We start from the raw sequence: 13,491 nt of genomic DNA, 5'->3' as shown, positions 1-13,491 counted from the left end.
TTATGTGCTCAAATCTTTTTCTCAACTAATAGCAGATGGCGGGGGAGCTGTTTGCTGGATGAGGACTTGGGTTGCAGAGAGGTGGGGGCAACCTAGATCTGATGTCGCAGCAAAGCAGTTGTTTTATCCTTTTTGGACGGTGGAGTCCTCTCATTGCCGGATCTTTACATTTCAAAGTGGGAAACAGACGGGCCAATCAGAAAAGCTGGTTCGGTGCTCCCTGGTGACTTGTTAAAAGATCTGTGAGGGTAAACTGTTACGTTGGCGGAACGGAATGACACCGGGCAGCTGGCCTGCTCCGCACGCACACACAGCAGTTACCGATCAAACACAACTCCATACAAGGGCCTAACTATTAGAACACAAACATGCAGACACAAGGCGATGCATAGCGATAAGACCGTCGAGGTGCTGGTTTGTATGCAGCCGAATGAGTTTCAGATAAAAGGTGAACAGCGGAGTTTGTGTGTGTGTGTGTGTTCCACAACACCTGCTCGTTGAGGCCGCCCCCGAGGCACACCGCTATCTGCGCGCAGTGGGGTTGCTTTTTGATATTACTGGCACACACACATAAAGAAAAAAACTCGGCAAAGACACACGGGAATAGCTCACAGCTGTACCAACCCCCCCATGTGTGAGAGACAGGCTCATCTCAAACCCAGCGGTTAGTCTTTCTCTCTTAAGGCAACCTGCACAGAGTATGGCGGCAAATCACTGTCAAAATTCAAGAGCGCAAAACAGGTTGATGCGCGCGCGTAAATCAAACATCCGCGAGCAAATCTCCGTCTCGCGCGAGTGATTTTTGCTCGCTCGCGAAACGTGAACTTCCTCGCTCGCGAGGTTAGTCTCTGCTCGCGCTCGAAGGGGTTTTCTACGCGCTCGCTGTTTTTCTTTTTGACAGTAAGGGGGCGGAGCCAGTCACAATGGTATCTACATCTGATTGGTTACAAACCCCGTCTTTGGATTGGCTGGAGTGATGCATTCACACAACTATAGAAGCTCATTTCCGCACTAAAGAAAGGGGATGGAAAGTCGAAATTATGAGATAAAATATTGTCAGAAAACAAACGTCCCCCTTCGGTAATCGTAGTGGACCGTAGATGACAACCAGCTACAACCATCATTTACCATCATTACCGGCACATTAAGAGCAATGCGTCCAGCTCGCAGACCGGTCTGTCAGTCTGAATCTGAATATCTTGCCAACTTTACCAAACTATGCAGGAGCCTGCGCATATCTTGTATATCATATATCACATTCACTAGAACCTCATTCGATCCTCAAGTCGATCCGTTGGAAAGTTGGCAAGATATTCAGATTCAGACTTTTTTTTCCCGGTATTTTACAAATACGGACCGGTCTGCGAGCTGGACGCATTGCTCTTAATGTGCCAGTAATGATGGTAAATGATGGTAAATGATGGTTGTAGCTGGTTGTCATCTACGCTCCACTACGATTACCGAAGGGGGGCGTTTGTTTTTTTTATCTCATAATTTCGACTTTCCATCCCGTTTCTTTAGTGAGAGATGAACTTTTGCTCGCGGATGTTTGATTTACGCGCGCGCATCAACCTGTTTTGCGCTCTCGAATTTTGACAGTGATTTGCCGCCATAACAGAGCCTCTGGCGGATGCCTGCACATGCAGACAGGCACACGCTCATTCCACCAAATTAGCAACTTGAGTGTTTGTTTTGCTATCCCAACGGGGAAGAGGCAGCAACAGGGAGACGGTCGATGTCAATCACACGCTCGACGAGGGATGTGAGACAGCTCGGCTGGCTCAGGGGTAAACGGCAGGTAGAGGGAAGGATGTCAGTCATAATAATAGGCTCACAGTACTAGGGCTGGGTACCGAAAAACTGTGCCATATTGGTTCCTTTACGACCGGTACCAACCAGACCGGAACGCAACACGGATTTCGGTGCTTCCTTTCGGTGCCTGAGATGATTGAAATACTTACACTACTCTGATGGCTACGTCCTGGCAGCAAGCAACTTTTTTACAGCTACAGTAGCCAGCCAGCCATCTACCTTCTATTTATATTAATTCATCATTATTGAATTGATTGAATTATTAAATTCATTTTTTTTAGTAAAGTTTTAAGTAAACAAGTAATCAATTCTGTCACGCAATAGAAAAACTAAATGCTGCTTAATGCAGCTCTTCTGTGTTGCACCTGCTGCAATCGTGACGTCAATAAGTCGAGACAAACAAGGAGCGTCAATCGCACATAAATGCTTTGGAATATAGTTCCTGCACAAATTTGCATACTGAATGCATACTTTAATCAGTTCATATACTCTTTCCTTGTAATTAAAAAGCCTTTTGATGTCAATTATCATTTTGTGCTTTTTTTGGTTCAGGCAGAGTTTAGGCCCATAGTATTGTTTCAAAGTATTGTTTTAGCACTGTTATTGGAAAAAAAACTCAAACAACACCCTACAGAGTACCCAACACGGAGAGTTCCTACCGTTGGCATCGCGGTAGTAAGCATGTGTGACGCTGCGGAAACGCTCCTGTCCAGCGGTGTCCCAGATCTAAAAAATAAACAACAAAAGCACATCTTAGTTATAGGAATCACTATCAGAGTATGGAGCACGTCTCTGGGAAGCAGCTGCTACTTCCTTTGTTACAATGATTAAGTAACTACAAGTCATTTCTAGAGGTGCTGAAAACATACGCTCTCACTTCCGACTCATCAAATACAGCAGCTTTCAGTCAGCGGCCTTGGGCTTCAAACGATTAGCTTTTTTGTTCTTATATATTGTTGTTTAGTTAACACTCCACATGCACATAAACTTGCACTTTCACGTACACTCACAATATAGTTCAGTACGGTTATTGGTTTGCCTGTGCACTATTTTTTTTAATTTTATATTCCTCTAGCATTTATACTTTCATCTGCAGCCACCATTATATTCCTTTATTTGTTTTTTTCGGATTGATTATTTCTTTGTCGCTTTTTAAATTTAAGTCCAGGTCCTTTGTTCTAATTGGAAAAAACGTTTAATATACAGAAATCCAGTTAATTTACAGGTAATGAACTCATCCGAAGAGGATGCTTCTTAAAGCAAAGTCAAAAACAAAAAAGAATGGCCAGCAAACTGTAAAGAGGAAATTCTATTGCGATTATTAAAACTCATTTAAACAAGTGTAGACGTAGTGCTGATGCTTATACAGGTCCCCGTAGCTCTTTGGACATTCAAAGTATCTTTCTGCTCATTGTTTTGGTTTCACAGCCGTCAAATTTAATATTTAGACTCCTGAACACCCTCATTGGTTTCCAAAGAAAGATCCACTGTGTGCTACCTGCCCTGTTAGTGGTTATCTGGGGGACATAGTGGAGCATTTAGCTATTAAAGAAACAATGAGGGATTTGAATGAGGGATAACGTTTATGTATTTATGGCGAATGTGTCACGGTGCAGCTGTTAATAAGGTGTTGTTTTTATAGCTTATTGTGCTGCCCCCAAGTGGCCCACAACATCTGCTGGTTTAAAAATTGGACTTGTGCCGGACTCAGAGATGTCTGAATTTATTATCAGTTTAACAAGTTCTAAGAAGTTAAAATGTGTGAATATGCCTACCACTTGCATTAAACCCATTCCTGTGAAATCATTTTACAGATATGAACACACATCCATTAAAGATGAGAAAGACTGAGGCAGCGAGAGTGTGAGTATTGTGCAAATGATGTGAAGAACTCATCAGACAGTATCGGAGCTGTTTTTCCACAACGAGGATTCCCTCTCTGTTTATCGCTGATAACTTCCTGGCCTGATAAGCCGATGGAAAGTCTGTTATTGCCTCTAGTGTCTTCAGTCAGGCAGGGCCACAAGCTAATTGACTGATGGAGATTAGCTCAGGCCTCATTAAGTCGGCGTTTGGGCGTCTTCGCCCTCCCACAGCAGACCGGGAAGCTGCATAGAATGTATGTGGCTAAAAAGAACGCACACATATCTTTGACTCCAGGAAAGCAGACTCTTAAGCCTTCAAATAAAGACAACGAGATGTATTGCTCTTACCTGGAGTTTGACCTTCACCGCATCAATGCTCATTACTTTGTTCTGAAAGATAAAATAAAACATAATGTCATACAGTAGGAAGCAAGGGAACAGGAACACAAAAAACAACAGAACTTCATACAAATACTTACGCTTTCAATACAGGTGTATTATGGTTTGCCTTATGAAACAACAGCTGGTTTTTAAGGGCTTGGCCTCTACTCCGGCGCTCTCTTCTATCACTGTGATATTAAACTGTGCTATGTAGGGTTCTATGAACACACACACACACACACACACACACACACACACACACACACACACACACACACATCTTATTTTGATCAAGACCTTTGTTTCATGGAATTTCATCATTTACCAAAACTGTAGCTGCCAAGTAGTTAAACATAGCACACACACACACAAGCTGTCCAATACCTCAGCGATATCTTTTCATGGGGAAAGTAATTGGCTGTACGGATCGTTTCACATGACACCAATGCATTACTTCTAATCTCTTTGACTACACAGAGAGCGGATCTAACTTTGCCATCTATCACAACGCGGGATATGATACACTTGGCAAACGTGATTGATGAGCAAAAGGCCTCGGTCAGGACCCGGTGGGAATATGAATAGCCACGTGTTTCATACGGAGACAGGTTGAACCGCTGCAGGCGTCAAACACGTTTCACGTCTCTGCATGTTCATTTTATCTTGTTATCCGCCGCACATCCTTGATGAGGATGATGATCCCTTGACACAGTACACATATGCGCACTTCTGATTGTCATCCCTTATCTGCCAAGCAGGATGCCAGAATTTCTGCATGCAGATTAAGGCTGCATTTGCTCTGGTCTCCCTTGGAGGATTAGACCAGAGATTTGCAATCCAGTCACATGCTCACAGGTCTTGGTTGGGCCAACGATGAGGATCTTAAGGAGGTTAAACTGCAGAATCAGGATCTAGTTAAAAGGATAGCTGCCACCAGATTGGAGGGTGCGTTTCTTTCTAGGCATATCAAATTAGGATCAGAAGAGAACAGGTGGAAGTCATTTATTTTAACAAAGTGGGTATCTGTTGAAACTAGGGGTGTAACGATTCATCCACTGAATCGATTAATATTCCTGCGATCCAACTGAATCGATCTGTGCTCCGCAAAATCGGCATTCCGGACGACATATATGGATTACAAATTGATTGAAATGGTACATAATCGATTGTATCGATACTTGGAACTGCACATTGGATTAAACTACAAAAACTGTATGGATGTGTGTTTGTTTGTTTGTTTTTTAGCACTTTAGACACGTTAAACGTTACTGGATTCAGTCTGCCTGTCTGTGACGTCATCAGTACGCAGCGGCAGCCGCGCGAACAACAACAAAACACAGCGTGGAGGAGACGACTGCGAGCAAGACATTTACAAACCAACTTATCAATCCAGCGTGTGGAAACATTTTGGCTTTTGCAAACACGGAGGTGTTCTAAATAAGTCGGTTGCTGTTTGTAGAATATGTAGAAGACAAATAAAAAACCACGGAAACTGTGGGATTAAACAACGCCGACAGTCAGGCACCGCTGCAGCAGCAGCAGCAGGTAACTCCAGCTCTGCAGACACCTCAGGCCTCGCCAGCACGAAACTCTGCATCACAGTAACAATTGCCAAGTTTATCTGTAAAGACATGCGACCCTACAATGTGGTTGAAAATCCGGGGTTCTGTGAATTGATCCAAACATTGTGTAATTATTGTGTAATATTTACATTGAAAATGGCACTTGATTCAAATAAAAGGTTAATACATTTGCTATTAATTGTTGTTTGCTTGTTTATGATATCCATAATTAATTTAAACCTGATTTCCTTACAAGAAACAACAGGGATCTCAGAAACTTTGCCTGCACTGTCCAGTAAAGTTACTGAATCGATTTCGAATCGAAGTCACTGAATGGAATCGTTCTAAATTAACCCAGATCGTCGATTAATCGAATCGGCAACCATGAATCGCGATTCGAATCGAAGTTAAAATGAATCGTTACACCCCTAGTTGAAACGTATAAATCTATTATAGGAACGGCCACTTCTTCCTCATCTCAGGAGTGTCTAGTTAGACTTACGAGCAATTTGACATGGCAGTAGGTGCATAACATCAGACAGTAAGACAATGGACCACAAGACAGATAAATTGTAAATTGAACATGTTATCTTAACTCTGTGGAATAAAATATAAAGCTATATAATATATGTATTGTAGCTTTTACATTTACAACTATAAAGACACATTTCAAAAGTCTATGGTACATCCCACAGACTGGATAGAAGAGGTGGATGTAGTAAAAGTGACGTCAGGTATTGAAGCGCTGTTTTGAGGCCTCTAGTTTGCCAATCGCCTATCGAGATGTACAGACACCGCCCGTGAAAGAGGATCATTTGATCATATCAAACAGTCATAGCAGCAGCAGTGGGAATATAGCAGTCTGCATTCGGCCGCATCACAGCACAAGTACTTCACGTTTTGCTATGGTGGGCAGAGAAGGGCGGCGATTACCTGATGGGCTGCAGGTTTCGTAAATACGTTTCACAGCGAGCGCTATCTGAACGTTTGCCGTGGCACTGACAACGCTACGTTTGCAGGTGTACGTACATGAGGCCCTGACACTATTAACCATGTTTAATGAGCAAAAAAAAATAATCACGTGAGAAGTAGAGCAATTAGTTTATTAGTAAGTTCAATACTATTAGAGTCGGCGCCCCTGATGGCCTTTCAGGTCATTTCCACCTCAACGTGCCCACTGTAATATGCACACTCATATGCTATTGTCCGTTGGGATCGGCTTAAGCCCCCCCTGCGACCCTGACTATGTTAAGCGGTTACCACTTATGGATGGATGGATTCCCCCCCCTCTAAGTGAAGAAACCAGTCACAGCAAGCCACATGAATATGACAGGATCAATAGTTTATAGATCACCATCGCCAAATGTGAAGGTTGGTCAAACTACTGCATCACAATCCAAGAGGAAAAACCTTTTGGGCTCTGGAGAGAAAGGGGAAAGCAGTTGGTGCCAAAGGCCTGATCTGTTGGTCAGTAGAGAAGGTATGATTGCCTTTAACATGCAGTTCAAAAAGATTTTTTTATTTGTATTGAGATCCCGACTGAGAAGAGATGCTGCTTCAATACTAACACAACTAACCAAAGGTCGGCAGGTCGGACTCATGAAAGACAGCGGCTAAATATAGTAGTAGGGCTCGTTGATTGATGTGACTATACGTCAATATACACGCAAAGTTGCATTCCATCAAACTGAATTGCCGGCTAGGTCGATGTGGACTGCATCAAAGCTGAGGAACAAATCACAGACTGGCGAGACCCAGCAGGCAAGTGGCTCAGCAAGGAGTTCAGGAGAAAATAAGGTAATCACAGAAGCAAATAAAGCCTTATTTATTTGGTCACTGGGCTCAATGATTCATCACCTGCACCAACATCTACTCTTGGTTTATATCCAGTTCTTATATCTGCCTCACGGTGAGGCCGTGGATCCAGAGGTGGTGTTGGTCGGTTTGCAGCCTTGCGCAATCAACCCAATTGCCGACAACGTACTTCATTCAGAATGCATTTCATCCATATTACATGGGGTATTGTGAGTTATAGTTTACGTTTACAAATGGAAAACACTTAACTTGGGTGAAGCATTTGCTGCATGTTTACTGCAGTATAGGCATGGAGAGAGTAACTGCTTCTGGAAACAAAACAATTAGGTTTTGCAGCACAGAAAAGGTTGATGCCTTTCGAAGTCTTTTATGATGGCTGTTGAGATATATATATATATATATATATATATATATATATATATATATATATATATATATATATATATACGCACAACAATTATGGTAAACTCACTGGAAGGCTCCATCAAGGCCTCTTGAGGGCTTTTGTACCCTCATCCAGCATCTAAACTGAGAAATTACAATACACAACTTATGCTCAATGTCTTTATAAGCCTGCGGTTGTTTAAGACGGCTGAAGCAGCGTTGAGTGGCATAAAAGGCTCCTCTGACAGAAATATGGACTTTTGCTAAAACAGGTCACTGTCTTGACCAAAGAGAAGATCAATCCAGCAAGTGCCCCAAAATTACTTGTTTTTAAAAAAAGGACAAAGGAAACACAACTGGACGTTGTGTCGGGAGATTTGCAGGTGCAGCCATTCTGAATCCATTTGCCGTCGAGCTGTTAGGAGCTTATCCTTTATAAGCATTATAAGTAACCACAAATGGTTATTGTGAGTCACTGGAGGTTTGCTACAATATGCGGGGGGGGGGGTTATGTAACAGTCACAACTGATATGTCTGTGTTAATGTCTGATGGAAGCGCGTGTCGATGATAGAGTGCTACAGCGGCACTAAAGTGTTACGAGTGTTGTACTTTACACCGCCGTAAAGATGTTAGCGGCACTGTGTGTAGGCTGAGTGTTTATATAACCGAGTCCACAGCTTCCATGCGGCAGAATGTTTCAGCTTTGATGGGAAATCTGTCAGCCCTCTGTGATGAGCAGACGTAGATATGAGAAGACAGGTTTTGTGTCAAAATTGAAGACCTACAGGAAATGGTTGGTCCCTGTGTTGCATATTTCTCAGACAGACCCGAGGTATCGAGAGCGCTGTCACATGATTTGTGTTGCCTCCCTCTTAAATCCTGTTCATTATAGGCAGGCTGTAAGTGCTCACAGCTACTGTGTTGCTGACCTTCTGTTTTACATAGAAGGACGCACATGTGAACCAACAGACCTGTATGTAGAGATACGCACAAAACAACAATGTGGGTGTAGATTGTTTTAGTGTCTCAACGCAGGAATCCAGTCCTAAATAGCTCTAAATCTCAAGAGATATTACCTTTGTCAGCAGTGTCAGTGCTTCTCCAGGGTTTACAACCCAGGTGCCACCATCTCCGCTCCGTGCCTCTGAAGATGGCAGATTTTCATCTTTGCATACACAAAGTACTCACACTAGAAACTAAAATTCACACTTGAAAAATCATCCTTATTACAAAAACTTGTACCTCTAGCTGGATTTAGCACACAGACATTCTCGCCCTCTTTCTTTAGCCCACTCAGATCACGAAGAATCTGCATTGCTGCTTGAATCATTTTACAACAACCCGAGGCTCCAACTCATTTTCTTTTCCTCATCGTACCGTAGACTCTTCACTTACTCCGTCTGCTTACGCTCTGCCCTTACATTAATGCTGAGGTCTGCCTGAGCTGCTCAATAACCAAAGCAATAAAAGTGCGGACCACTGGGGAGAAGGAAGACGGAGAAAGAGCGAAAGGAGATCAAATCAAGAGTTGTGGGATTATGATAACTTGTCTTTCTTTTTCTCCCCTTCTACAACATCAACATCCATCTGTTAGCCACCAAAACATAGCCTCATAGTGTCAATTCTGGAGGAACATCCACATAATTAACTTCTGATTATAGGCTGACGAAAACAGACTAAAGTGGGAGCTCAAGGATGACTGCAGTCCAGCCTACACACCTTGAACCACATCCAAATGAGATCACTCTGATGTGGGTCAAAGCAAGACTGCGTTAAAAAGATTATTCATTGAGGATTGTAGCTCATGGAGGCACCCACCTGCCTCAGAAACCATAAATGAAGCAGACAATTGAACTTGGATACATGTCAGGATACATTTCCAGGTGCTTGTGTAATACTTAATAAGTCCAATAATCATGCCGATTTAAAGTCCTAATTTACTACATTTCAGAGGCAGTGATTCAATTCTTTACTCCGCTAGATTCATTTAAAAGCTACATAGCAACTTGATAATTTACAGTATGTACAGAATATATGATAAACTTGAAATAAAATGCGCAGCTCCAGATGTTCTCCCTGTGCCCCAGTTAAACTACAGCTTATCCTTGGTACACATTGAATGGACTGAGATATGATGTGCTGATTAGAGAGCTTCAGAGCTGCTGGTGTGAGGTTGTCCTGTACCAAAAAGGTACAGGATGCAGTTTCCACTCTGCAGGCCTCCTGACCCTGATGGTTACTTTTTAAGCTCTATTGCTACATTGCGAGATCTCAAAATAATCATTGCACTGTTATGAGCGCAGGAAGAGGGTTACAACTGGAACATTGAGCAGTCAAATAAAGATTTACCACGGAAATTCATCCGGGTGCCTCAGTGGCATCTGACTAACTAACTAAAACTGTCAACGTTTGGCTTCCACTCGCCCTTCGTCTTCTCCCATCAAAAAGCATTTACCACAACAAAACACCTACATACTAACCATGCATGTCTCAACACTACACAGTCTAATTAATGCAGATTTAATGAGAGTTCATTATTCCAGTATGCTGGCTCTTCAAGTTTTTGGGGAAGGAAATGATGGCTCAGGCAAAGACAAATGAAGAGCAAACCCTGAGGGGTTCAACGGGAGCCGAATACAGAAACCACTACAGGAACCTTTGTGACATTGATGGGTGGGCTCTATATGCGATACTGAAATCTAAAGTTCAGAAACGTATTTCCCCTCGCTGGCCTTGGGTTTAAATAAAGCACTGCAGAATGAACACACACTTTTCCCCTTTGTCTAAGAAACTGGTCTGAAGGATCTATTTAACTGTCCAGGGAGAAAAGTGAAATCAATAAATCCCTGGTTTCCCACGCAGTGTATTACACATAATATGCCCTGCTAATTTTTGATTAGGATCTGTATTTTTTAACTACCCAATTACCATAACAAAGATCGTACAAAATTGTTATATCATCTTATCATTGCGTGCAGTCAGTTCTTTAGCGATTAAAACACAATTTGTCAAATCTTTCATCAGAAGTAAAAACCGCAAAATTAGGTGTGAGACAGAGGTACAACTTAGAAAGCAGCATAGTATCCCCATCATTTAACAGGATTCATTTACTTTGTTAAACATGTTGTGTTCGGTTAGATTTAGTTGTGGTTTGTAGGTGCCACACTTTTTCTTAACTTGTTTACTGCTCCTCATTCAATTTAACTCAGACTGAAAAAGCTCAAAAGAATATTGAATAGACTTGAGCATTTAGCTCATACAGTGCATCCGGAAAGTATTCACAGCGCTTCACTTTTCATTCATTCTATCACAGTTGACAGTGCATATCAGAGCATAAACCAAGCCACGAAGTCCAAGGAATTATCTGTAGACCTCTGAGACAGAATTGTATCGAGGCACAGATCTGGGGAAGGGTACAGAAAGATTTCTACAGCATTGAAAGTCCCAATGAGCACAGTGGCCTCATCCCGAAACGGAAGAAGTTTGGAACCAGCAGGACTCTTCCTAGAGTTGGCCGCCCAGCCAGACTGAGCGATCGGGGGAAAAGGGCCTTAGTCAGGGAGGTGACCAGGAACCCGATGGTCACTCTGACAGAGCTCCAGCGTTGTTCTATGAAGAGAGGAGAACCTTCCAGAAGGACAACCATCTCTGCAGCACTCCACAAGTCAGGCCTGTTTGGTAGAGTGGCCAGACGGAAGCCACTCCTCAGTAAAAAGCACATGACAGCCCGCCTGAAGGACTCTCAGACCATGAGAAACTAAATTCTCTGGTCTGATGAAACAAAGATTGAACTCTTTGGCCTGAATGCCAAGCGTCATGTCTGGAGGACACCAGGCACTGCTCATCACCTGGCCAATACCATCCCTACAGTGAAGCATGATGGTGGCAGCATCATGCTGTGTGGATGTTTTTCAGCGGGAGGAACTGGGAGACTAATCAGGATTGAGGGAAAGATGAATGCAGCAATGTGAGACTTCCTCGATGAAAACATGCTCCAAAGCGCTCTGGACCTCAGACTGGGGCGACGGTTCATCTTCCAACAGGACAACGACCCGAAGCACACAGCCAAGATAACAAAGGAGTGGCTTCGGGACTCTGTCAATGTCCTTGAGTGGCCCAGCCAGAGCGCTGACTTGAACCAGATTGAACATCTCTGGAGAGATCTGAAAATGGCTGTGCACCAACGCTCCCCATCCAACCTGATGGAACTTGAGAGGTTCGGCAAAGATGAATGGGAGAAACTGCCCAGAAATAGGTGTGCCACGCTTGTGGAATCATACCCAAGAAGACTTGAGGCTGTAATTGTTGCCAAAGGTGCTTCAACAAAGTATTGAGCAAAGGCTGTGAATACTTATGTACATGTTATGTTTTCGTTCTTTATTTTGCAAAAATTTGCAAAAATTGTTTTCTCTTTGTCATTATGGGTTGTTGTGTGTAGAATGTTGAGGAAAATAATGAATTTAATCCAGTTTGCAATAAGGCTGTAACATAACAAAATGTGGAAAAAGTGAAGCGCTGTGAATACTTTCCGGATGCACTGTAAATAGCATTGTTCCCTTGCACTTTGTGATGATATCCAGTTCTTGTTGGGGAGGCCTTAAACTCTGAGGACAACTCCAAATGAAACCTTCTGTGGATCAAAATGACGATATAAGATGAAATGGCCGGTTCCGATAGCATCGCTTGATTTGTAGCCTAACACAATAGAAAGCACTGACCTAACCCATGTACACAAACGGTGAGCCTTCCCAGACCAGGCCCCCGTCTGCTCCGCCCCTCCTCCTCTCATGTTGCAGAATGTTTGCACCCGGCATCTGGAAATAAAACCAGCTAATCCTGGATTTGTCACACTCTGCGGCTCAGTTTCTCCCCAACATGTTCTTTTTTTCCATCCGCTTCTTCTGTTTTTGTCTCATGTTCCATCAGCTTCTTCTGTTTTTGTCTCATCCCCTCCGGCTTCCCTTTAAAAAAACTTTTAAAGTTTCCCTCCTCAGCCCTCTTTTCTTCCTCCTCAGGTCCTGTATGCGGTGCTTTTGCCTCTGTGATGTTTTGAGACATCGCTAACATTTTCCAAGTGGAAATCACTGCATGCTTCAGGTGAAATTCTCAAAACATTTTACTTGTAAAGAGTAATCGTTGCATTTCTATTGTGGTCATGTTTCTGACTAGCTGGCACATTTTTTTTAATTGCTTAAGCACAATTTTGAAAACAGGGCTCAAGTTGTCAAAACACAACACACAATTCACACAACTAGACACACAAGTGGCAGAAGACCTTAAATCTTTTGCAAAATGAAACACATTCACGTTCAAAATTATACAATCATGTATAAAAACCCATTTCCGTCACCGTATGCCACACACGTGGTTCATAAAATTGGACTCAGTTTGAACCAGTTACAAACTGCTGTGCAAAATTTAAAACACTTTTACACTATTCTTTTCTAATGATATAACCTGCTTGATTTTGTCAGAGATATTGTTACAGTAGAGTACATAAAAGTACATGAATGTGTTGACCAAACACAACACCAGTACTGCACACTAATGAAAATATATATTTGTATTTCTCCACATTGTATGCATGTCTACGTATACGACGTAAAGGTTGCATTTTGTACAGAAAATAAGAATAGATTTGATTTGATAGATTGAATACTGTAAACACAGC

General features: G+C 42.6%; 1 protein-coding gene across 2 annotated transcripts in view; it reads right to left on the bottom strand.

Annotated features, from left to right (window-relative positions):
* rab26 (RAB26, member RAS oncogene family) overlaps positions 1–13,491 on the bottom strand; it is a 54,339-nt gene that overhangs the window by 24,986 nt on the left and 15,862 nt on the right. For both annotated transcript variants that reach the window (XM_040176431.2, XM_040176429.2), the window contains exons 3-4: positions 4,026–4,067; positions 2,472–2,538 (exon numbers count right to left, since the gene is read on the bottom strand). In XM_040176431.2, the coding sequence (XP_040032365.1) occupies positions 2,472–2,538; positions 4,026–4,067 (109 nt within the window). The remainder of the gene's footprint in view (positions 1–2,471; positions 2,539–4,025; positions 4,068–13,491) is intronic.

This window comes from Gasterosteus aculeatus, chromosome 5 (assembly GCF_964276395.1).
Source record: "Gasterosteus aculeatus chromosome 5, fGasAcu3.hap1.1, whole genome shotgun sequence".
Lineage (NCBI taxonomy): Eukaryota > Metazoa > Chordata > Actinopteri > Perciformes > Gasterosteidae > Gasterosteus > Gasterosteus aculeatus.
Note: the sequence above shows the minus strand (reverse complement) of the source record. Positions and strands in the feature narration are given on the sequence as shown.